Source organism: Haemorhous mexicanus, chromosome 7 (genome assembly GCF_027477595.1).
Source record: "Haemorhous mexicanus isolate bHaeMex1 chromosome 7, bHaeMex1.pri, whole genome shotgun sequence".
In the NCBI taxonomy this organism is placed as follows: domain Eukaryota; kingdom Metazoa; phylum Chordata; class Aves; order Passeriformes; family Fringillidae; genus Haemorhous; species Haemorhous mexicanus.
In genome coordinates this window covers 10505421-10526930 of record NC_082347.1, presented here as the reverse complement: position 1 = coordinate 10526930, position 21510 = coordinate 10505421, and the positions used below count along the sequence as shown (strand labels likewise).

Here is a 21510-nt window from a genome sequence, read left to right as displayed (position 1 = left end):
TTTTGGGCAGCAGGGAAAGGCAGCTGGGGCCAGCAGTGCCCAGAGCCGGGCTTTTGGAGACACCAGCAGGAGATCAGGGCTCAGGCAGTGACCAGGGGCTGTCCCCAGGTTTGTCCTGCTGCCGTGCCCTCCCCCGGGGTGACACTAACCCCCCTGAGGACACACTTCACACTCAATTAAAGCTAATTAAGACCGGCCTCCACTGGGGTTTTACAGGCAGGAAACAGCCTGAAAATAAAGTGCAAACAGCCCTCCGGCACTCGGTGCACTGTCTGATGCCAAGCTGAAGAGCCAGCAACCTTTTATCTACTGCCCTTTTATCCAGATATGTCCTGGAGAAAATGAAATATGGGTGATATGGGGCAGTCTCGCTGTCACCAGGCACTGGAGGAAATGAGAAGGGAGGCACCCAGAGGCAGGAGGTGCAGGGGCAGCATCCCAGGCTGGCATTTCTCAGGTGTAACTGTGCCAGGCTGCTCCCAGCCCTGTCCAGCCTGGCCTTGGGCACTGCCAGGGATCCAGGGGCAGCCCCAGCTGTGCCAGGGCCTGCCCACCCTGCCAGGGAACAATTCCTAATTCCCAATATCCCATCCATCCCTGCCCTCTGGCACTGGGAAGCCATTCCCCCTTGTCCCTCCATCCCTTGTCCCCAGTCTCTCTCCATGTCTCTTGCAGCTCCTTCAGGCCACAGTTTGGTCACCCCAGAGCTTCCCCTCTCCAGGTGAACAATCCCAGCTCTCCCAGCCTTTCCTCCCAGCAGAGCTGCTCCATCCCTCTGCCCATCCCGGTGCCTCCCCTGGGCTCTCTCTCCTGGAGCCCAGGCTCACCCAGCCCCAGCACTGAAGTGATTTATGGGATTAACATCCCAGACTTTTCCCATTTCCATATCCCAGCAGCTCTGCTGTGCCTAAATTCCTGTACCCCTGTGTTAGACCATTGTGCATCTCCCATTGCTCTGGATACAGGGAAGAAGTCTAAGAATTATTCAATTGTTTTTATCCTCCCCCTCTCATTTGGTTTCAGGATTAAATTGGGACAAACTCAGCCCTGCAGCATCAGCCAGCCAGCATTCCAGAGGGCAGGACAGCAGGGAGCAGGCTGAGCTTGAGGGACACTGTCACCAGCCCCTGACACCGTGCCATGGCAGGGCTCCAGCCCTCCTTATTTCCCTTTATTTTCCTTTGCAGTGCATTTGGTTTTACATAATTCTGTGCCTCCAATGTTTCCCTCCCCTCACAGGCAGCAGAGCTGTGACACAGCACCCCACCCCTGAGCTCTGAACATTTCATTCCCTTTACAGAGTTGGGGTCAATTAGTGCACAGTTCATAGCATTATATGAAAAAACCTCAAGTTCTTGACTATCTCTGACAATAACTTCACTAAAAAAAAACAACCCAAAACGTTTTTGCCACTCACATTTGTAACCCTTGGCCTTTATCGCAACAGAACGTTACAAGAACTCACCAGAACTGGTACCAGCAAGGACAGCACGTTGCTAAACCACATCAATAAGCCCAAAACCCATTTCCTCCTCTACATTCACAGATCTGAGCATGGGGCAGAGTCAAACATCACACAGTGGCCCCGCTGTGCCTCAGGGCTGTGACACTTCAGGGGATGGTGCCACGGTGGGGCTTGCAGAGAGCGAGGGAGAAGCAAGTCCTTGGGACAGTGCACAGGAGCTCAGAGGACGTGGGGCTTCAGGAAAGAGCAAGTGGGATTCTACTCTAACTGCTCACAGCAAGAGAAAACCAAAAATAAAATCAGCCTTCATTTAAAAAGCCTTCAAAAGCAGAATTCATAAAAAAATTAAAAGTATTCAAACATTCTTACAGAGTAGTTTACTATCTTGACTAAATGGCACCAGATTTCAAGTGGTCACATGGAAGAAAATTCAGTAGCATTTCAAATGTTGCTTTGTTCTAGGAGCAGTTTCTATCCTGGCATTTGCTGCTAAAAGGTAGAAGTGAACTGAGTATCGAGGAATCTTTCCCCTATACAGCTTCTGATTTGGTTTGCTTCAGGAAGGAAGTAGAAAAGATTTTCCATACTCAAGTTATCTACATATTATGTCTATATATAAAAAAAAGTGTGGCTATGTACAGGTCCTGCACTCACACACCCATGTCTATACACTCAGCCCGTGCCAGGTCCTGCCCCTGGCCCTGGGACCACCAACTCCTGCTGGGAGGCTCCAAGGGATCCCTGGGGACAGCAGGCAGGCACTCGCTCTTGGTCTGGGCTGAATTGTTCCTCTCATGATCTGTGCTTCCACTCCCAGTTGGAATTGCAATAACTTAAGAGGTTGTTGTTGTATAAAAAGGATTCCAGGAACAGAACTCCCTTTGCCACCCCTGCTCCCACCCCCTGACACTGGTTTTGCTAACTGATTACAGAAGTCAAACTAAATCACATCAGGAACTGCAAACACACTCTTTTGTCTTAATCAAACACGATCTCCATGGCCAGGTTCTGCATGGAGACATCCTTGGATTTCCTCATCTTCTCGATGGCCCTGTGGAGATCCTGCTGCTGCACGGGCCGGATCTCATCTTCATCGTGCCTGGGCAAGAGAGACAACAGCCAGGTGAGGGGCCAGGGGCTGGGACAGCTCTGCCAACCCTCAGCAGCCATCCCTGCAAACAGCAGCTCTGCATGGATCCAGAGTCATGCTGGAATCCCGGAACCACTGAGGCTGGAAAATCCCTGCCAGCCCATGGAGTCCCAGCTGTGCCCACCTTGTGCCCAGCCCAGAGCACTGAGTGCCACCTCCAGCCCTTCCTGGGACACCTCCAGGGATGGGCACTGCAAAGCTCCCTGGGCAGCCCCTGCCAAGGCCTGAGCACCCTTTCCATGCAGAAATTCCTGCTGCTGTCCAAGCTGAGCCTCCCCTGGCCCAGCCTGAGGCCCTTTCCCCTTGTCCTGTCCCTGTTCCCTGGCAGCACAGCCCGACCCCCCCTGGCTGTCCCCTCCTGGCAGGGAGTTGTGCAGAGCCACAAGGTCCCCCCTAAGCCTCCTTTGCTCCAGGATGAGCCCCTTTTCCAGCTCCCTCAGCTCCTCCCCCTTCCCTGGACACGCTCCAGCCCCTCAAAGCACCCAGGATTGCTGCAGGCACGGCAAATACCAGAGGGATGTCCCAGCACCTTGGCAGCAGCAGGACCTGGTGGCTCAGGGCCACCTCCAGCTTGGGCACCTTGGAACACCCAAGGCGCTGAGCTTATTTTTGGAGCCAAAAGCAGGAAGAGTCACTGAGCTGTGAGGGGTTGTGTATAGTGGCAAGTGGGCATGGAAGCAGGACAGAGCAGCAGGGTGTGAGCCTGCAGGCAAGCCCAGCCCCAGAGGAGCAGCAGTGAGAGTGCAGCAGCCCCACGTACACGTCCTCCTCGCAGGCGTTGTTGACGTACTCCCGCACGCAGAGCAGCGCCGCGTCCCGGCACATCTCCTTCAGGTCGCTGCCCGAGAAGCCGTCCGTCTCCTTGGCCACCTGCAGCAGGTCCACGTGGCTGTCCACCTGTGGGGAGCTCCAGGTCAGCCCTGGGACAGCCCAAAGCCACTGGCTCTGCTCTACAACAGTCTGAGATCATCTCCATTTGGCATTTTTGGGGAGCTGGATTATTCCCTTACTCTTGGAGCCTCCAAGGGGTTCACACCGTTACGGGACACTGATGTGTCAGCTCATCAAACTCTGCCATTGGCTCCCAACCCGACAGAAACCCCAACCTGTCATGGACATATTTCATGAAAAACATGAGAAGAAGCTTCAGCTTCTCCATGTTTTGCTGCTTTGGAATGGGATTTGAGAACTGTTTACCCAGCATGTGAAAGTGTTTCTACTTGCTGACCAATGACAGCCAGCTGTGTCGAGGCTGTGAGCAGTCACAGGATTTTACCACCATTCCATTCCTTTCCTTTCTATTCCTTGCCAGACTTCTGATTAAATCCTTTTCTTCTATTCTTTTAGTACAGTTTTAATATATAATTTCTTTTTAATACAATATATCATAAAATAACAAATCAGCCTTCTGAAACATGGAGCCAAGATTCTCATCTCTTCCCTCGTCCTGGGCCCCTGCAAACACCACCACACCAACCCCCCTGTACTAACCCTGGCATGTCCTTGCTGATACACCCTTGGTGCCCCTGAACATTGGTATATCCTGCACTAACCACACTCCTGCCTGCCAAAAACTGGGTCCCAGCAATAGTGACCCCTTTGCCCAGGAGCCCACATGAGTTTCTCAGAACTCTGTTGTCTGCACACCTGTAACTGCTTTACACAGCAAAATTTTGTGTCTGCCTCAGTGCACTGGGTCAGGCTGAATTGTTGCCAGGCAAGATCTCAGGTTTATTCCATCTTTTTATGGAATTTCTGATTCCTTTCCCACCAGCTGCATCAGTATTTCCTTGTCAAAAAGTTGAATCCAAGGCAGTCTAATAAAAGGCTGAAATTCTGGGATGACTTCTTTCAAGAGGGAAACTATTCCCTAAAATCATGGTCAGGCAAGGAAAAGGGAGGGCAAAAATCCCCTTGCCACGTGAAGTCTGAGCTTCAGAGATCCAATTTCTTCTCCTGTGGGGTAAATGATTCAGGCTGGTTTTTTATCTCCCTGAAAAACTAATTTGTGTGGTTCCCTGCTGGTGAGCTGCCATTTTTAGGTCTCGTCAAAAAATGTATGTTGGTTTTACTAATAAATTATATTTATTAGGCTGGAGCTCAGCCTACAGACACTTTGCAACATAAACTGGAAGGCAATTAATGCTGCTGACTAAATTTGGGAGGAAGCTCTGAGGACAGGGATTCCCTGTCCAGCCACAGATACTTTCAGGTGTGCTCACACCTCATTCTTCCCCTCTCCTCGGAAGGAAATTTGAATTATGGATCAAAAGCAGCACTGCCAAAAAAAGCCATTCCTCCTCATTTGAGTTGAGCCAAGACAGAGTTAAAGAGTCAGCTTCTTCTTGATTTCCTTGAAATTTCCTTCCCTGATCTAAACATGATTCACCTGCAGCTTCTTTAGAGAGAGAAATCTCTTGTAACAGAACAAGCAAATGGAGACAGGGAAATGGAGTCTTTCTGTTCAGAGGGGGTGATTCACCACACAAGCCAAGGCTCCTGCTCACAAAGGAGCCAACTGCAGGGCTTTCATGTCAGGCCACACCTAAACCCACAAAAGATTCCCAAGTTCTCACCAGAAGTGCCCTGGCAGATCATCTCAGCCTCACTGCAAGGCAGGCAATTACAAACCACACGTTCTGCAAGGCCAGGGCTGCACTGGTGGCAGCAATGCAGCCATGAGCCACTAGCAGGAGGCTACTCACATTTTCATTCTTCAAAATCAGCTTCAAGATGGCCTCTCTTTGCTTCAGAGCCTGAAACAGGAGAGACTGAAGTTACCAGAGGACAAAAATGGACACTTGTGACATCCCAGGGCCTTCAGTCCCTTCAGTTCCCTCACCCAGCACATGTGACACACACTGAGGACATCTCTCTGATGGCAAGATGTGATGGCACAGGGAAATTCTAAACCAGATAAATCACACACTGTGTGATTCAAAATCCCACCAAAACCCCAGAGAAACCCCAACCACCCCACTGGTATATCCTGCACTAACCATGCTCCTGCCTGGCAAAAACTGGATCCCAGCAATAGTGGCCCCTTTGCCCAGGAGCCCACGTGAGTTTCTCAGAACTCTGTTGTCTGCACACCTGATCCTGCTTTACACAGCCCCAGACTGGGGGGTCTAGAGGCAAAATTTTGTGTCTCACTCAGTGCTGGAGGTTACTGAAGAATCAGCTGAAGCCTGAGCAGATCCTTCCTAGGAAGGTCAAACACAGGCAACAAACACTGGGTTTTGTGCCTGCCAAACCTCACTGCCATCATTAAAAAGGGGGAAAATCCCCCCACAGATAATCTGGCAGCTGAACAGCTGCTACTCTGTCCCAAAACCCACTCCTGCCATTTCCCTCTGCTTTGCAGGCAATTTCTGATGAGTAATTTGGGGCCTTCTCATCTCAAACTCAGTTATAAAATCTGCAAGGCTTTCCCTGCTGCCCATGCCAGTTCCCAAGCCACAGCACATCAATTATTCCACCTTCAGTAAGAGTCAGGGCCACTCTGGGCTGATCACAAAGCAAGAGAGGAGCAGTAAGCTCATGGCAGGGCTCTAGTGGGGTGAGGAAAAGCTGTTCTCCTGTGGTAACCCTGATCCTGGGAGAGGAAGCCAATCCCTGTCATCTCCCAGGGCACATAATTCATCCTTCTAAAGAAGGGGGTTGATAGAATGACACCACAAAGTTCTCAAATCCACATCCTTGCCCCCTGCTAACTGCAGGGACAGCTGGAGATGAGGAAGGTGTGTGCAACAGGTATGGAAGCACAGCAGTTCCCAGGTTATAAATGCTGTTCCCAAAGGGATCCACTCCCATGGAGAAAGTCAGTTCCAACAACACAGGCATGGGAACACAACTCCTCTCTTGCACAATCAATAAGAATTTTACTCCTCCAGTTTGGTCTCTGGGTTTCAGCAAAAAAGGATAATGATTTCTGTAGCCAGAAGGGAATTCAACCACAACTGAACTCCTGATAACACTGACACAAAGATGCCTGGTCACATCAGCAGGCATTCAAAGGTGACTGAAATAGCTGGAAAAGGATGGCAAGAGCAACCTTTGGAGCAAGGACAGTTGATAAAGAACTAATAACTGGGGCATAAATCATAGAATCATGGAATAGTTTGAGTCCTGAAAGACCATCTCATTCCAAGCCCATTACAGGCAGAACAAAGCAGGTTTTCCACACTGTCTGCTGTGGAAAGGCCTGAGCAGAACCCAGTTACAAACCAGCCCTTCCCAGTGTGCAGCATCCAAACAGCTCCATTCCCAGAGGAGAGCAGGGCTGGGAAGCTCATGGTGTTGTTTCAGATAAAGGACCCAAGAGATCAAAACTTCACCTTAAAAATCCAAGTTATGGATGTGCTTCCAAAGCCCCTAAACCCAGCTGAGCAGAAGGCAGCATTTCCTGGAGGAAAAGCCCCAGAGCTGTGGATCTGCTGCCTGCTGGGGCAGGGCAGGCAGGACTCACAGGCTGGTTGATGTGGAAGCGGGTGGGCATCCTCCTCATGATGGCAGAGTCCAGGTCCTGGGGCCTGTTGGTGGCTCCCATCACAATCACCTGTGGGACACCAAGAGACACCACTGAAACCAGAGCTGGGAAACATCCACAGGCTGGGAATGTCAACACCAGCCAGGGATCTCCCCCACTTTATCAACAGCATCTACATTTACAGAAGTTCCATAAGGGTTTCCTGGCAGTGATCTCAGCAAGGGCAGCCCTGGTGCCACAAATACCACCTGGGGGGAGATTTCAATGAGTCCAAGTTGAAATTTCAAACCCCAAGGAGGAACTTAATACTTCTGCTTGTGATGTCACTTTTAGTTCCTGGTGGAATTCAAAAGGAGATGTTTTGGTAAGGTGTTAAAAGTGTGGTGGGTTTGTGCTGTGCTGGAAAAAGAATCACAGAAGGTTTTGGGTTGGAGAAGACCTTCAAGTTCATCTTGTTGTAAACCCTCTCTGAGCAGGGACACCTTCCAGGAGACCACCATGGCAATGGCTTTACCTGGTACCCACATGGTGTCTTTATGCTTTTAAACATTCCAAAAAAGCATTCCAGGACCTCCAGGTCAGCAGTGGGTTAAAGGTGTCCAAGGCAAGCCCAACACCAGACAGCGTTTACCTCCCTGGAGCACTCCAGCTCTTAACTCCAGAACAATTCACTCCCCATTCACAGCAGCCTTGTTCTCCCATTTCTTACTCTAAGCTATGTACATGGTAAACACCCAGCCAGGAGAGGGACAAACGGCAGGGTGATTAACCTGGGCTCCAGGACAAACGACAGGGTGATTATCTCCAGGGGCTTTGCTGCCCTGCTCCTGCCTTTGGGCCAGGCCCAGCAGCTCCAGCAGGGTTGGTGGCCCGGCAGAGTCACCCTGCCACCTAGAGGCACTGGGGTTGCTGGCTCGGGGATGATCCACACTTCTCTGGGCATTATTTTCAGCCAGCAGGAACATTCTCCACCTGCCACACTCCAGATCCCTCCTCAGCAGGCTTAGCCCACAGCTGAGTGTGGTTTCCAGGTGGAATCAGCACAACCACCTCAACACTTCCTTACAATTTCCTCCAAGCATTTGGGATTCTGGTTTTTCTTACAAAAGGCAAACGCTGCTGAGCTTGAGAGACCCCAAATTATCTCACTGCAGGGAATGAATAATTCCACCTGCTCCAAGGAACTGTCAGTGTGTTAGGTAAAAAAGGTAATGCACTGTGCATGGAAGATGGTATCAGTTTCCAGTGAAGGGTTCATACCACTGCTTTTTACTAATGGGAAGCTTTAAGCCTCCTCAGTACACATACATCACCCTTTTTTACTTATTTGGGGAAAAAATCACGTGAAAAACATCTTTACAAGCTTGGGAGAGGAGGATTTTTCCATTTATGGAAAAATACACTTTAAAAAGGCAGAAAATTTTCAGCTTAGAGAACAAACATCCTGTTTAAGGGCTTTAAGATTATCCCAGGTGACACCATGGCACGCTGGCTTTGTGCTATATTCAAGTTTTTAGACTCCCAGCATGGTTTGGGATGGGAGGCACCCTAAAGCCCATCCCATCTCATCTGGAAACACCACTTCTTGATTAAAACCAAACTAAGCACAAAGCCAATCTTCTCAGGAAGAACAATGACCTATAGATACAACTCCCCTCATTCCCACAAAGTGCTGGGAATCACCGACGGGTAAAGAACCCTTTGGCAACCCCTGTTCCCAAGCAGCTCCACCCCCGATATCCCAGCTGAGGGAATGCCATCTCTCCTCCCAGCACCCTGAGGACTCACCTGGCAGTTGTAGTCAGTGTCCAGCCCATCCCACAGGCTCATGAACTGGGCTTTCATCATGGCTGTGGCCTCGTGGTCGGTGCTGGATCGGTTCCGCAGGAAGGAATCTGGGCCAAAGCAGGGAAGCAGTCACTGCCAATCCAATTCCCCACAGGAATGCCCACCTGGGCTGCTCTCTGAGCTCAAAAATGCACTTTTAATCACCACAGTGCTGCTAAGGGGGAAAGTGGATTCTCCCCCATTCCTAAGCCCCCCTTTTAAAGGACACCACACAAAGTGCACCCACCCCAGGAGATTGCCCCACATCCTGTGCTCCAAATTTTCACTTTCCTGAATTCATGGAAAGCAGCCTCCCTGTTGGTTTCTCTGGGTCTGGACTGAAGGCACTTGAGACAGTAGCTCATATTCAGACTAGGTGTTTATTATTTCTTATCAGTAAAACAGTCTCACTACTGTGAGTTTGGCAGATTTTCATTAGAAGGCACCAAATGGCCAACAATCTCTTGGTACAAGGGCTTTTAAGACTAAACTGTCCAATGAAGAACTGACACCTGGATTATTTTCCCTTTTAACCCAATAACTGATCCCACAGAGCTGCAATGGGGACTTTTCTGCCCAATTACAAAATGCCACCCAAACCCATGGAGAAGAAGGAAGAAGAAGCATGAAGAAGAAGCCCAGGATAACACCCTGTGCCCTCCATCCTGCTTCCATTCACAACACACTAAAAATCCCAAACCTAAATTTCTCACCAAGTGACACACCCACGCTGCTCTCTATAATCTATTTCACACTTTTGTGGGTTCCATTCTATCTTGAAGTCCAGGAAACTTTCTCCATGAATGAGGGTCAGAGTCAGTGCTGCCCTGTGGGTCAGGGCACCCCAGAGCAGAGAGAGAAATATTCCCAGTGCTCTGGGTTTCTACACAACCCCTCCTATTCTTCAGCCCTATGAAACCATCATTGCAGAGCTCTCCTAAAACCATATTTTACTCCCCAGTGTATGCCCTGACAGCAGCTGGGTTTCCTCATGAACAAAAAATAAGTAGGAATTTGTTTTACTTGTGAATTCCCCCACTACCACCAGGAAAAAAACCCATTGTTTTTCCTAATGTGCCACCATTCCTTTACAATTCTATTTCTCTTACTGAGCCTTCACTCTTCTGAAGGAAAAGATGACAGCAGATCCATACATCACTGAGCCTACGGTTCAATGTCACTCTGCTATGGCTACTGATAAAAAAAAAGAGATTTTTACCTATTTCATCAATAAAAATGATGGATGGCTGGAGCTTTATGGCCAGGGAGAAGACAGCAGCAGCCAGTTTTTGGGATTCTCCATACCATTTATCTGTCAGCGTGGAGGGCTGGAGGTTGATGAACCTACACCCGGCTTCCTTGGCTGTAGCTTTGGCAATCAGGGTTTTCCCACATCCAGGGGGGCCATAGAGAAGAACTCCTGGAAAATTCACAGTGTTAAAGCTTTGCTAGGACAGGTCCGGGGGTGTCCAGGCTCGAGTTTAATCCAGGTATTAAAAGGTAAGAAACCAAACCAAGGAAACACTGTTCCATCAACCTGAGGTTTTAAGGTAATCCCTATTAAATTACAGCTCAGAATAGCCAAAGACAATTCCCTGTGGGGGGATTTTTCCCCTTTTTAGACAGGAAGGGTGAAGCTGAGAGGAGACATCTGAGAGATGACTGATTTATTGTGGGGCTGCAACATCATCTTTAAGGTCCCTTCCAACCCAAACCAGTCCATGATTCCATTTTATTCCATTCCCAGGACCAGAAAGGTTACAGAAAATTAACCCCTGTTTATGTCCTGGCAGGCTTTGTTTGCAGCTCCTTTCAGCCCTGCTAATAAAACTTAGCACAGAGGAGTGAGGAAAGGAAAAATCCACCACACAACAGACCCACAGACAGTTTTAACAAATTACCCACAATTAAACATGACATCTTGTATTATTTTTAAACTTGTCACGGTGCAAGAGTTCACAGGAGTGTTTTTCTAAACACAGTTACAAAGAAAACAATTTCAAGAGCAACATTCAGTTAAAAGAACCCAAAACACAGGGAATTATTAAGGTTTTTTCTCTGTTTATGTGAGTGATGCCCACAAACATCATTACTCTGGAGCAGTGACTGCCTATTAACACCCAGCACAAGCCACTCATAAAACTGGGGAGCAGCTTGAGCTGGAAAATCTGCTTTAAAAAGATAAATAAAAAAATCATTTTTTCCTTCAGCTTATTAGATCATGGCATTCATGTAATTTTCCAGGCAGCTTCAGTTTGTGACTTACACAGAAAGCAGCCTGGAAAAACTAAACCAGCTACCAAAGTGCTGCATTTTCCATCCCTTGTGAGCACCCTTGAGGTGCTCACAGATCCATGTAGTAAGGAAGAGCTCCAGAAATCAATATTCCAGGAAACAAGGTTGGAAACTTGGGTGTTATGTCCAACATTTTAGGTTTAAATTCTGCCCTTTTTTATTCTTTTTCTTCAGTAGCATACAACAAATATGTCTGCAGGGATTTCAGCAGAGTCCAGCTTCTGTTTTACTGGGGAAAATGAATCTGCCACCTGCCTGAAGGCTGTGTAACCCAACTCCAGAGAGAATCAAGGGATCTCCAGAGGAAAAATGGGATGTCTGTCCTGCTGAATGATGGCAATTTCTAGGAGTGTCAAAGCTGTAGAGCAGAGTTAGAGCTCAACACTGCCAAAGGACAAAACAAGGTGTAAAGACAATGAAAATGACAAGTGAGTCAGTTAAAAATGCAGGATAGATGGATTATAATGGCCTGGAGTGACAGGAGCAGGGGAATGGCTTCATGCTGACAGAGAGGAGGTTTAGGTGGTATATTGGGAAGGAATTGTTCCCTAGCAGGGTGGGCAGGTCCTGGCACAGGGTGCCCAGAGCAGCTGGGGCTGCCCCTGGATCCCTGGCAGTGCCCAAGGCCACGTTGGACAGCCACCCTGGGATGGTGGAAGGTGTCCCTGCCCATGGCACTGGATAGGCTTTAAGATCCTCCCAAGCCAAATAATTTCATGATTCTGTGATTAGTGCACAAAAATGGATCATCAGAACCAAAATCCAGCTAGTGCTTCATTATTAAGATGAAACTTCTTCACCAAAGCAGGGAAAGAAGGAAAATCTGAGGGTTTTCCCTGGCATTGGACCTAATGTTTGCACTTTGACCTAACAACCCACTTCCTCTTCCCTTTCTGAGAAACTGCACCTTTTATATTTCAAATACCCAGGTATAGATCCATCACATTCCCTTCCTACCTTTTGGGGGCTGTAAGAGCCTGGAATTCTCAAACAAATATTTCTTCTTGATGGGCAAAATGACAGTGTCTTTCAAATCTGTGATGACATCATCTAAGCCTGCAATATCACTCCAGGTGACCTGCAAGGGAAAAACAGCATTGGGAATGATCAGCACTGATCCTGCCAAGGAAAAGCACCCACCAGCTTCCAAGGAGTGCCTTGAAAATAAAAGGGAGAAGGGATTAAAACCCTCTGCTCTCTCTGATGCAGTTTCAGATCACAGGAATACTTCCTGTGTATTTCCACAGAGGTGCAAATAATGTAAGCCAGGGACAAAGGGGAGTTTTGCAGGCCTGGGGAGCAGGGAAGTTGCTCACATGCATGCTGAGTGGGTCCACCAGGTGGGCAGCAATGCTCATCTCATACTCAGTCAGCTTGACATTCTTCACTCCAATCTGCTTCATCAGCTTTTCAGCCTGGGGGAAAACCAAACACCAGGAAAATCACATGGAATGCTCCACTCAGAAATCAGCTTTTTTTAAAGAACTGCTGGTTGTGGTTTGAAAAGCTTCTCCCTAAGAGGTGAAATCTTGTTTTAAGCAGAAGGTTCTGCTGTTTCCTAATGACTTTGCTGTCACTTGAGTGAAACCAAGTCAGATGTCTCAGTTCCCATCAAACAAATGCTCAGACCCTCACATGCCCAAACCCACAACTCTTCTGCTATGACCTAAAAACCAACCAAAATAAACCTTAAAATGCAGAGTGTGCACACCAAGCCCCCACAGCACTTAGAGAGATTCATGTATTTTCACATGAATCAAGGAGAGATTAATATATTTTTAAATTCCCAGAAGCCAGTTAATTTCTAATCTGTGTTCAGTGGGTTTTCCCTAATTTACAAGGAAAACTCACTGTGCCAACACACTTGCACAATTCAGTTTCTCTTCCTACTCAAACTTGCAGTAAAGTCCAGGAAGGTTTTGGGACAGTGCAGCCTCTCAGATAACAGCTGGCACTGAACCCATGGGGAAAGCTGGTTTTCAACCAAAAAGCTCATTACAGAAGGAAAACCACCCAACACAGACTTAGGTTGCTCAAAACCTGTGAAATTCTTGTCAGTCAAAAACCAAACCAAAAGAAAGCTGCCACATTTCCAAAGCAAACCTTTAACTTTTGGTTCTGAAGAGCCCCTAAAGCTTTTCCAGAGCACAAATTATTCCAGTTCAAGATGAGGAACGAGGTTTTTCATTTTTTCCCTCCCCTTTCCAAGGCATTTTGACTGGTGGTGAAGGTCTCTGCCACTAAGTTGCCAGAAATGCAGAGCTTTCAAGTTCTCTTTTAAGTTAAGAACTAACTCAAGGTTTAAGAATTAAGAATTAATTCTTGAGAATTAATTCCAGGTTTCCAAAAGCAACCAAGAGACTGAGATTTAAGGCCACTGCTGCTCAGCAAAGGTGTCAGAAGCAGAGAAGGCACGAGGCCCACAGACTTGCTGAAAATCAGAGCCAACAGCCCAGATCAGACCAAGTTTTGCCACCACTTCAAGCTGGAAACCGTAGTTTGTTATAAAACTGTCATTTGTTCTTTACTATAATTTGTTATAAAATATAAAACCTGAACAGACCAACAACCTAAAACCTGAGACTGACTAAAAAACTCCAGCTTCCCACATTGCTCAATATTCCAGGGAAACACTGCAGAAAGCAATCCTACCTGCTTCTGAGCTTCCACCTTCTGCTTCCTGGTGGGGTCAATGGCATCCACCATCCATTTGATGGTGAAGTAGGTGACAGCCCCAAAGATGGTGAGGCGGAAGATCAGCCCCACCACCTCGTTGCGGCTCAGGGGCCGCGAGAAGGCCTCGGCGTGCACCATCCTCCTTCCTGCTCTGAGGGGAAAAGGGAGGCAAGGAAAGGAAAATCAGAGCTGTAAAAACACCTGCGTGGTGTTGGAATGTTGTTTGATAAAAGGTGTTTTGCAGGGAGTTGGGATAAGTGAATGGAGAGACAGGACACAGGGAATGGCTGCAAAATGACAGAGGGCAGGGATGGATGGGGTATGGGGAAGAAATTCCTCCTGGCAGGGTGGGCAGGCCCTGGCACAGGGTGCCCAGAGCAGCTGGGGCTGCCCCTGGATCCCTGGCAGTGCCCAAGGCCAGGCTGGACAGGGCTTGGAGCAGCCTGGGACAGTGGAAGGTGTCCCTGCCCATGGAAGGGCTTCCAGGTCCCTTCCAACCCAAACCATTCTGGGATTCTGTGCTGACAGTGGGCACAAAGTTGACATTCCCATTGAGACTGACACTTTGGGACTGCTGCTGATCCTGAGTGTTGAATCCTGGAGCCACGGAACTCCAGGATTTAAGCAGAGAGGTCTTTTCCCTGAGAGGAAGTTGACAGGAAAGGCCCCCGGCTGCCACATTAAGGAGCAATCAGCGACTCACATTTGATTAAAAGGAGGTTAAGAGCCGGAGCCTGCACCTGGCAGGATGTATGGGGAGTTATTAATATCCCTGGAAACCTGAAAATGCTGGATGTGGCACACAGCTATCCAGGGAAAAGCCTGACTGCTGCAGGAGCCAAGCCCAGAGAGCACAGCACCCTCAATCCTGGGAACAAAGGGCACAGAGGAAAGAACTTTGCTAATACACTGGGAAAATGACTTGTAAAATCAGGGTCCACCTCTTCATCAGCCCCTGGGGGGGATATGCTTGAGAATCCTCAAATCACTCCTTGAGTACTGCCCCATTTTCCTTCTGCAAGGGCAAAACCAGCAGCAATTCCTTTGGCAGCTCCTGCCACTCCCTGGCCACTCTCCAAACCAAGCTGGCAGCCAGGGCAACCCTGCAGCACCCACAGCCAAATTATCCCTGGAACCCCCTCCCCAGGGCACCCTGCAGCCAAATTATCCCTGGATCCCCCTCCCAGGGCAATGCTGCAGCACCCACAGCCAAATTATGCCTGGATCCCCCTCCCAGGGCAATGCTGGAGCACCCACAGCCAAATTATCCCTGGAACCCCCTCCCCAGGGCACCCTGCAGCCAAATTATCCCTGGATCCCCTCCCCAGGGCAATGCTGCAGCACCCACAGCCAAATTATGCCTGGATCCCCCTCCCAGGGCAATGCTGGAGCACCCACAGCCAAATTATCCCTGGAACCCCCTCCCCAGGGCACCCTGCAGCCAAATTATCCCTGGATCCCCTCCCCAGGGCAATGCTGCAGCACCCACAGCCAAATTATGCCTGGATCCCCCTCCCAGGGCAATGCTGGAGCACCCACAGCCAAATTATCCCTGGAACCCCCTCCCCAGGGCACCCTGCAGCCAAATTATCCCTGGATCCCCCTCCCAGGGCAATGCTGCAGCACCCACAGCCAAATTATTGCTGGATCCCTGCTAAAGGATCTGAGGAAGCACTCCGGAGCTGGGGGATTCTGCGTGTCCTCGTCAGCCTAATTTATTAAAATAAAAGGGCTCTGCAGTCACTGACCAAGGAGAAAACCTCCCCAAAAACCTCGTGCAGGAACCTCCTTCTTATGCAACCCGTGCCCTGAGCGCCAACCGAAAGGAAAAGCTTGAACACGAGAGGAACTGAAGCATACCCTCGGCTGAGCAAAGCTCCAGCAACACAAAAACGCGAAAACCCGTAGGAACTCAGCGTTTGTTTCCCCTGAGGCCAGGACTCCTCACTCGGGGCCCGCAGCGGCTCCGCTCTCCCCGTTCAGGCGCAAAAGGGAAACCAAAAGCGGCAGCGGCGCTGGTTTCCGTTCCGCTCCGAGGGCAAACCGAGGCACTGCCGGGAAGCCCGGGGAGCCCCGCAGGGCCCGCTGCAGCGCGGGGATCCCCCCCGGTGCCGGGCAGCCCCGTCACAGCTGCCCCGGGCAGGGCCGGGCCGCGCCGCCCGTGACCTTCCCGCCGCCCGGCAGGTGCGGCGCGGCGGGGCCGCTCCGCCGCTGTCCCGCCGGGTCACTCACCGTGCGGCGCCTCTCCGGGACACGGGGCGGGCCGAGCGGCAGGAGGAGGAAGAGGAGGAGGAGGAAAGCGAGGAGGAGGAAGAGCAGGAAGGAGAAGCGAAGCAAAAGCCGGCGGCAGCACCGAGGGCCCGGCAGCGGCGGCGGCGCGTCCGGCGCTTCCTCCGTCCGTGCGGCGCTCGCTGCCCCGCCCAAAGGTTCCGGCCGGCGGCGGCCCGCGCGAAGGTTCCGCCCACCGGATGCGAGGCAGCCCCGGCAGGGAAGGGCCGGGAGCGGCGGCAGCCGAACCGAGCGGCTCCACCGGCACCCCCCGGGCCACGGCCCTCGCCTACAACGCCTAAGGACAGCGGGAATTCCGCTCGATCCCCACTAACACAAACAATTCGTGTTCATAACGTATACAACGTGTTAAGAGAAACACAAAGTCATAATATAAATATAAAATAATGCATATAAAATATGTATTATATAATTATATATATAATACACCTATTTTATATAGATAGACATACAATTTCTGCCTACATAACCGATAAAAAACGTACCTCACATATTTACAACATACACATAGTGAAAGAAGAATGGCCAGGAAAAAGGTGGAAATGACAAGATCTCTCTAACAGCCATAATTAACCCGGAGTTTTGGCAATTTCTCTTCAGCCAAGGTTTTCCAGCGGCAGGACACGAGGAAATGGCCTCAGGCTGTGCCAGGGGAGGTTCAGGTGGGACATCAGCAGGAATTTCTTCAGGCAAGTCCTTCCCCTTCATGCTGCTCCTGCAGGCTTTGATGGTAAAAAAAGATTATAATCTTCTGGAGGCTTTTGTTTTTCAGCTCACGTGGACCATTGTGTTCGTTCATTCCTGGAAAAAAACAATATTTAGGACCCTTCTGGTTTTCTTCCCACTCCTGGAAAAAAAGTGACATCTGTTTTGGTGCAATTAAGGAGAAATGCAAACACACACACACAGGAGGAAAAGCAACTCGAAATTTACATTTTGTCACTGCTACCTCTGAAAGAAACCCCATTAAAAATTACTTTTAAAAGATGTGGGGAAGGGCAATTTTTCAGGGGGGTGTCCAGGATTGGGTTGTGCTCCAGTTTATCCAGATATCGAGGAGTTGTGCTCAGGGGTGTGACTGATCTCCTTCCCAGAGTTCACATGGGCTTTCCACTCACTCACAGCTCTCCTGGAATGGGCTGCCTGGAAAAGGGATGGACTGGGAGCCACGGGGTTATACTGGGAGGAAAATTGGTGGTGGCAGCTCTGTCCCCAAGCCCTTGGCACGCTGGGACACTTCTCACCTAAAAACAGATCCGGGAGGTGGGAACACAAAACTCAGACACAGAATGAGTTGGGATGGCTGGGAACCTCCATCCAGCTCGTTCCACCTTCCAGTCCATCCCACATGGCTCCAATCTGGCCTTGGACACTCCCACGTTATCAGTTTGGGGTTTGCAGCTGGAGAAAGGGGGAATGTGGAAATCGAGGGGGCTCACAGGGACCTCTGTGCCCACAAAGTGCTCCCTCCTCGAAGCCAGGGTTGGCACAAGGAGAAGTGGATGCAGACCAGTCCCAAAGGTATTTAGCCAGAAAAGCAGGAGGAGGTTCTGGGAACAGCTTTGCAGTGGGAACAATGGTGGCAAAACATCTCAAGGGGCAACTTGATATGTTTCTGAAAGGAATTATATAATAGAATTTGCAAAGGCTGGAGGCTGCAGCAGCCTGGGAAATCCCTCCACCTGATGTTCCACTCTATTTTGAGCCCTTAAAGGTCATTTCCCTGCAAAACATTAAATTCCCAAAAAATTCTCAGCTCAGAGTGCAAAGAGCCTTGTACAATGGGGTTTATCCCCTAATGTTTTAAATAGAGACTGATTTAGAGATTTATAGGCAAGGTTTTCTCCCTGCCAGGATCATTGTGATCAGTGTGGGAAGGAGAATGGACAGAAAGCTCCATGGAAATCCCACAATTTGCTGGGGCAGCCGACCTGACCTGGGGGGACTGGCATGTCCCTGTCCCCCAGCTAGGCTACCCCGAGGACAGCAGCAGGAATTTCTGCATGGAAAGGGTGCTCAGGCCTTGGCAGGGGCTGCCCAGGGAGCTTTGCAGTGCCCATCCCTGGAGGTGTCCCAGGAAGGGCTGGAGGTGGCTCTCAGTGCTCTGGGCTGGGGACAGGGTGGGCACTGGGCACAGCTGCGACTCTGATCCTGGAGGCCTTTTCCAACCCAAATGACTCTGCCCTTCCGAGGGCAGCAGGTGGCCCAAAGCCCCCTTCCCTCCGTGCCCCGGTGGCTGCAGGGGGCGACAGGCGCTCGCTCACCGCGGCTCCTCCGCTCCACGCCAACCCCGCGGGGTGTGAGGGGAGGACGACGAACCCCCCCAAGACGCCGGGCTGACCCCCCCGTTCCCTTTCCCCGCGGGGCCGCACCGAGCCCGTTCTTCCCCTTGCTTTCCTCCCGCCCGGCTGGGCTGAGGAAGGAGGAGAAGCGGGTGGGCGGGCGGCAGTGCCGGGGCTCCGAGGGGCTCGGGGGGCCCCCGGCCCGCGCGGGCCCCTCACGGCCACTTCCGCCCGCGGGGGAGGCGCCGCCGCCAGCGCCCACGTGACTAACGCAGCACCGGGCCGCCTCACTGTACCGCCCGTATCCCTCCGCTCGCCGCCTCCCCCCCTCCCCCGCCTCCTCCGTGGGGCGAAGGGAGCCGGCGGGAAGAGGGCTACGGGCGGCGCGCACAGCGCGATCCGTCCCCTCGGTCTCTCCAGTGCGCCACTTCTCCCCTTCTCCGGTGGCGGGGTGGGAGGGACTACTTTGTGTGTTGGCGGACGCGTCGCGTGGGCGTGGCGGCGCCGCCCGCCGTCCCTCTCGGAAGCCGCGGCCATGATGGGCGCCCCGCGCCGGCGAGCGCTGCGGGCCGGGGGATGAGCGCGGCCGTGCCGCCCTGAGGAGCCGCCGCCGGGAAGAGCCGAGGGAGCGACCGCCCGGCCCCCGGGGCGGGGAGCGGAGCGGGGCCGGGCCGGGGGCGCGCCCCGCGCCGCTGTCACCATTGCCGGGGCCCGGAGCGCCGCAGAGCTGCTCCCCCCGCCGCCGCCGCGCTCGCCCCAAACACGGCGGCGGCGGCGGCACCGCCCGCAGGGGCTCGGCGCGGCTCCCGACGCGCTCGGAGGAGGAGGAGGAGAAGGAGGAGGAGGAGGGAGCGGCAGCCGGTGCCGCCGCCGGGAGCCGGGCCCGCCCGGGGCTGAGCCGCCGGAGCATCAGCGCCCGGGGCCGCCCGGTGGTGCCTCGCGGCCGCCGCCCGGGCCCTGCGCGCTGCCCCGGAGCGGCCCCCGGCTGCCAGACATGACCGCCATCATCAAAGAGATCGTCAGCAGGAACAAAAGGCGATACCAGGAGGATGGCTTCGACCTGGACCTGACCTGTATCCTCCTCCCGCTCCTGCTCCCGCACGTCCCGCGATTGCATCAGACCCGCGCCGCGTTACCTAACGCGCTGCCCCCGGCCGCTCCGCCGCCGGGGCTCGCCCGGGCCGCCGCGCCCTCCCCCGCCGCCGCCGCCTCGGCCGCCTTTTGTCCGGGCCCGGCAGATTAACGGGAGCTCCAGGATTAACGCCAGCGCTCCTTGCCGGCCCGCGGCCCCCCCGAGCCGCCGAGGGGCCGTGCCCCCCCTCCCCCCGGCCCCGGAGCCCCTGGCCGCTCCGGAGCAGCCGCTTATCTCCGGCTCCCTTGGTTTTTGGGCTCACGCAGCAAATGCGCCCGACCCGCCGTGATTTGCGCGCACAGCGCTTTATAGATGTATATTTTTTTAAATTTAGTAACTCGTCGTGCATTGCGATTATAATCGTGGCAGGCCTGTGGCTTTTCTCGGGTTGCTTCAGTGGAAGCCTGTGTCCTCTGCCCTGATTTCCAGCCCTCCGCTAAGGCAGAGCTGTACCTTAGGATGCAGCAAGGCTCTCCATGACAAGAGGTGGCAACCGCTCCTTCCAAATTAAAAAAAAAAAAAAAAAAAACCAAAACGGCCAAAACCCACCATTTTTTTTCCCCGGTGAACTGCACGAGGATGTGTCACAAACGAGAGCGCATCGGGTCTCACCGAGGAGGATTGTATAGAATACTTATTCTGGAATAAGTAATTAGCGTGCAATTACGGCTAATGAGGCAAAACCCGGTGTGTAGTTTTGGTGGCCTTTGGAACAGATGTGTTGGAGCGTTGTCGGGCAGATGTTTAGCTTGGAATGCCCTGCAGGGCTCGTGGTGGGTAGGGGCTCTGCTGTCGGCAGGGTCTTGCTCCGTGGTGGGGAAAGATTGGTGCTGTGAGAAGGATTTTGGGGCAAGAACTTCTCTTAGAAGTTGGGAAAATGAATATTGGCAGTAGTGCTTGGAGCTGGACTTCTCCCTGTGGAGAGATGTTTCTGTTCTGCAACGGGATTAGGTGAAAATTTATTGGGTTTTGGAGCAATTACATTCAGGTCTGAGCAAGTGCTCCAAATAAATCCAGTTTTTGAGCAGGATCCAAGCTGATAAAAGCTGTAGCTAATACAGAGCTCTTGCTTTTGCATTAAGGCTTGGCCTAAAATTTTGGTGGCTTTAAAACAACCTGAAATGTTCTGGACTTATGTTTATGATAAAAATACTTTTAGGCCTGGATTTTTAGGTGTTTGCACTTGGTGGTTTTGTGGGCTTTGGGAAGATTATGTTGGCTTTATGGAAAGAGTTAAGTGGGGGCAAAACCAAAAGGTTTTGCCTTCACAGTTGAAGAGTTTGGTGTTTCAGGCATCTTTGCCCAGATGTGCCTTTGGTAGGGAGAGCTATTTTTGACCCAAAGACATCTTTTGAACTGGTCATATGCTCCCAGCAGGAAAATTAGTGAATGCTGAACCTCGACTTTCTTGCTCAGGATTTTCTAATGATGAGTCAAATGATGATTGCTTATTTTTAATTTTTATTCTTAGAATTTCGTGTTAAAAGAGGCTGTTAACAGTGGGCTAAGGCTGGTGTTTCTAAAAGGAGCAGCTGGCTGCAGTTTTGCCATGAAATTTGTGGAAAAGATGGTATGGTTTCTTTAATGATAAAAAAATATATAGGAAGAAGTGGTTTTTTTTTGGTAGCTGCACATTTTGAACAGATAATTAATGAATGAAGACTTCTGCCTGTGCAGAAGGCTGATGTTGCTCAGAAGTGAAAGTTGAATTTTTTTCATCACTTTGAGCAGGCTTCTTTTTGCAGGGCTCTCATGGAATTGATGCTCACCATTCCTGGTAGCTGGGAATAACCTATTTATTCCTTACACACTTGGCCATGGATTTAGCTCTCCAACCATGTGATATTAAGGAGAAAAAAGAGAAAACCTGAAGCCCAAGTGAGCTGTTCAACAAGGCATGGCAGG

General features: G+C 51.2%; 2 protein-coding genes and 1 long non-coding RNA gene across 5 annotated transcripts in view; 1 reads left to right on the top strand and 2 right to left on the bottom strand.

The window, feature by feature from the left end:
* Window positions 1–1131: 1131 nt before the first annotated feature.
* Window positions 1132–16313, bottom strand: ATAD1 (ATPase family AAA domain containing 1). Of its 3 annotated transcripts, none has more exons than XM_059851079.1 (10): window positions 16135–16313; window positions 13879–14053; window positions 12543–12641; window positions 12184–12304; window positions 10151–10351; window positions 8893–8999; window positions 7084–7173; window positions 5321–5371; window positions 3406–3512; window positions 1132–2564 (listed from the first exon to the last, which is right to left on the bottom strand). In XM_059851079.1, exons 2-10 carry the CDS (start codon window positions 14038–14040, stop codon window positions 2444–2446), a joined length of 1059 nt encoding a protein of 352 aa, XP_059707062.1. In that variant the 5' UTR covers window positions 14041–14053; window positions 16135–16313; the 3' UTR covers window positions 1132–2443. The 3 variants fall into 3 exon arrangements, with proteins under 3 accessions (XP_059707062.1, XP_059707059.1, XP_059707061.1); XM_059851076.1 differs by having other exon boundaries at window positions 3376–3512; window positions 16135–16312; XM_059851078.1 differs by lacking the exon at window positions 16135–16313 and adding an exon at window positions 15763–15987 and having other exon boundaries at window positions 3376–3512.
* Window positions 16314–16475: 162 nt separating this feature from the next.
* LOC132329719 (uncharacterized) lies at window positions 16476–18692 on the bottom strand. The gene is made up of 3 exons (XR_009487130.1): window positions 18456–18692; window positions 17436–17592; window positions 16476–16992 (listed from the first exon to the last, which is right to left on the bottom strand). It is a non-coding gene; the product is annotated as an uncharacterized LOC132329719 (long non-coding RNA).
* A 687-nt stretch (window positions 18693–19379) lies between these two features.
* Window positions 19380–21510, top strand: part of PTEN (phosphatase and tensin homolog) — a 47905-nt gene continuing 45774 nt past the window's right edge. Inside the window, exon 1 of the mRNA XM_059851070.1 lies at window positions 19380–19546. Within this exon, the coding sequence (XP_059707053.1) occupies window positions 19468–19546 (79 nt within the window). The 5' untranslated portion in view covers window positions 19380–19467. The remainder of the gene's footprint in view (window positions 19547–21510) is intronic.

Bases quoted from the DNA above. Each gene is read 5' to 3' on its own strand.
- ATAD1 (XM_059851076.1), bottom strand. From the start codon at position 14,040: ATGGTGCACGCCGAGGCCTTCTCGCGGCCCCTGAGCCGCAACGAGGTG. The intron at 12,305-12,542 runs GTGAGCAACTTC...TTTCCCTTGCAG, and splicing joins TGGACCCACTCAGCATGCAT to GTCACCTGGAGTGATATTGC. The intron at 7,174-8,892 runs GTGAGTCCTCAG...GGTGTCCCACAG, and splicing joins ACACTGACTACAACTGCCAG to GTGATTGTGATGGGAGCCAC.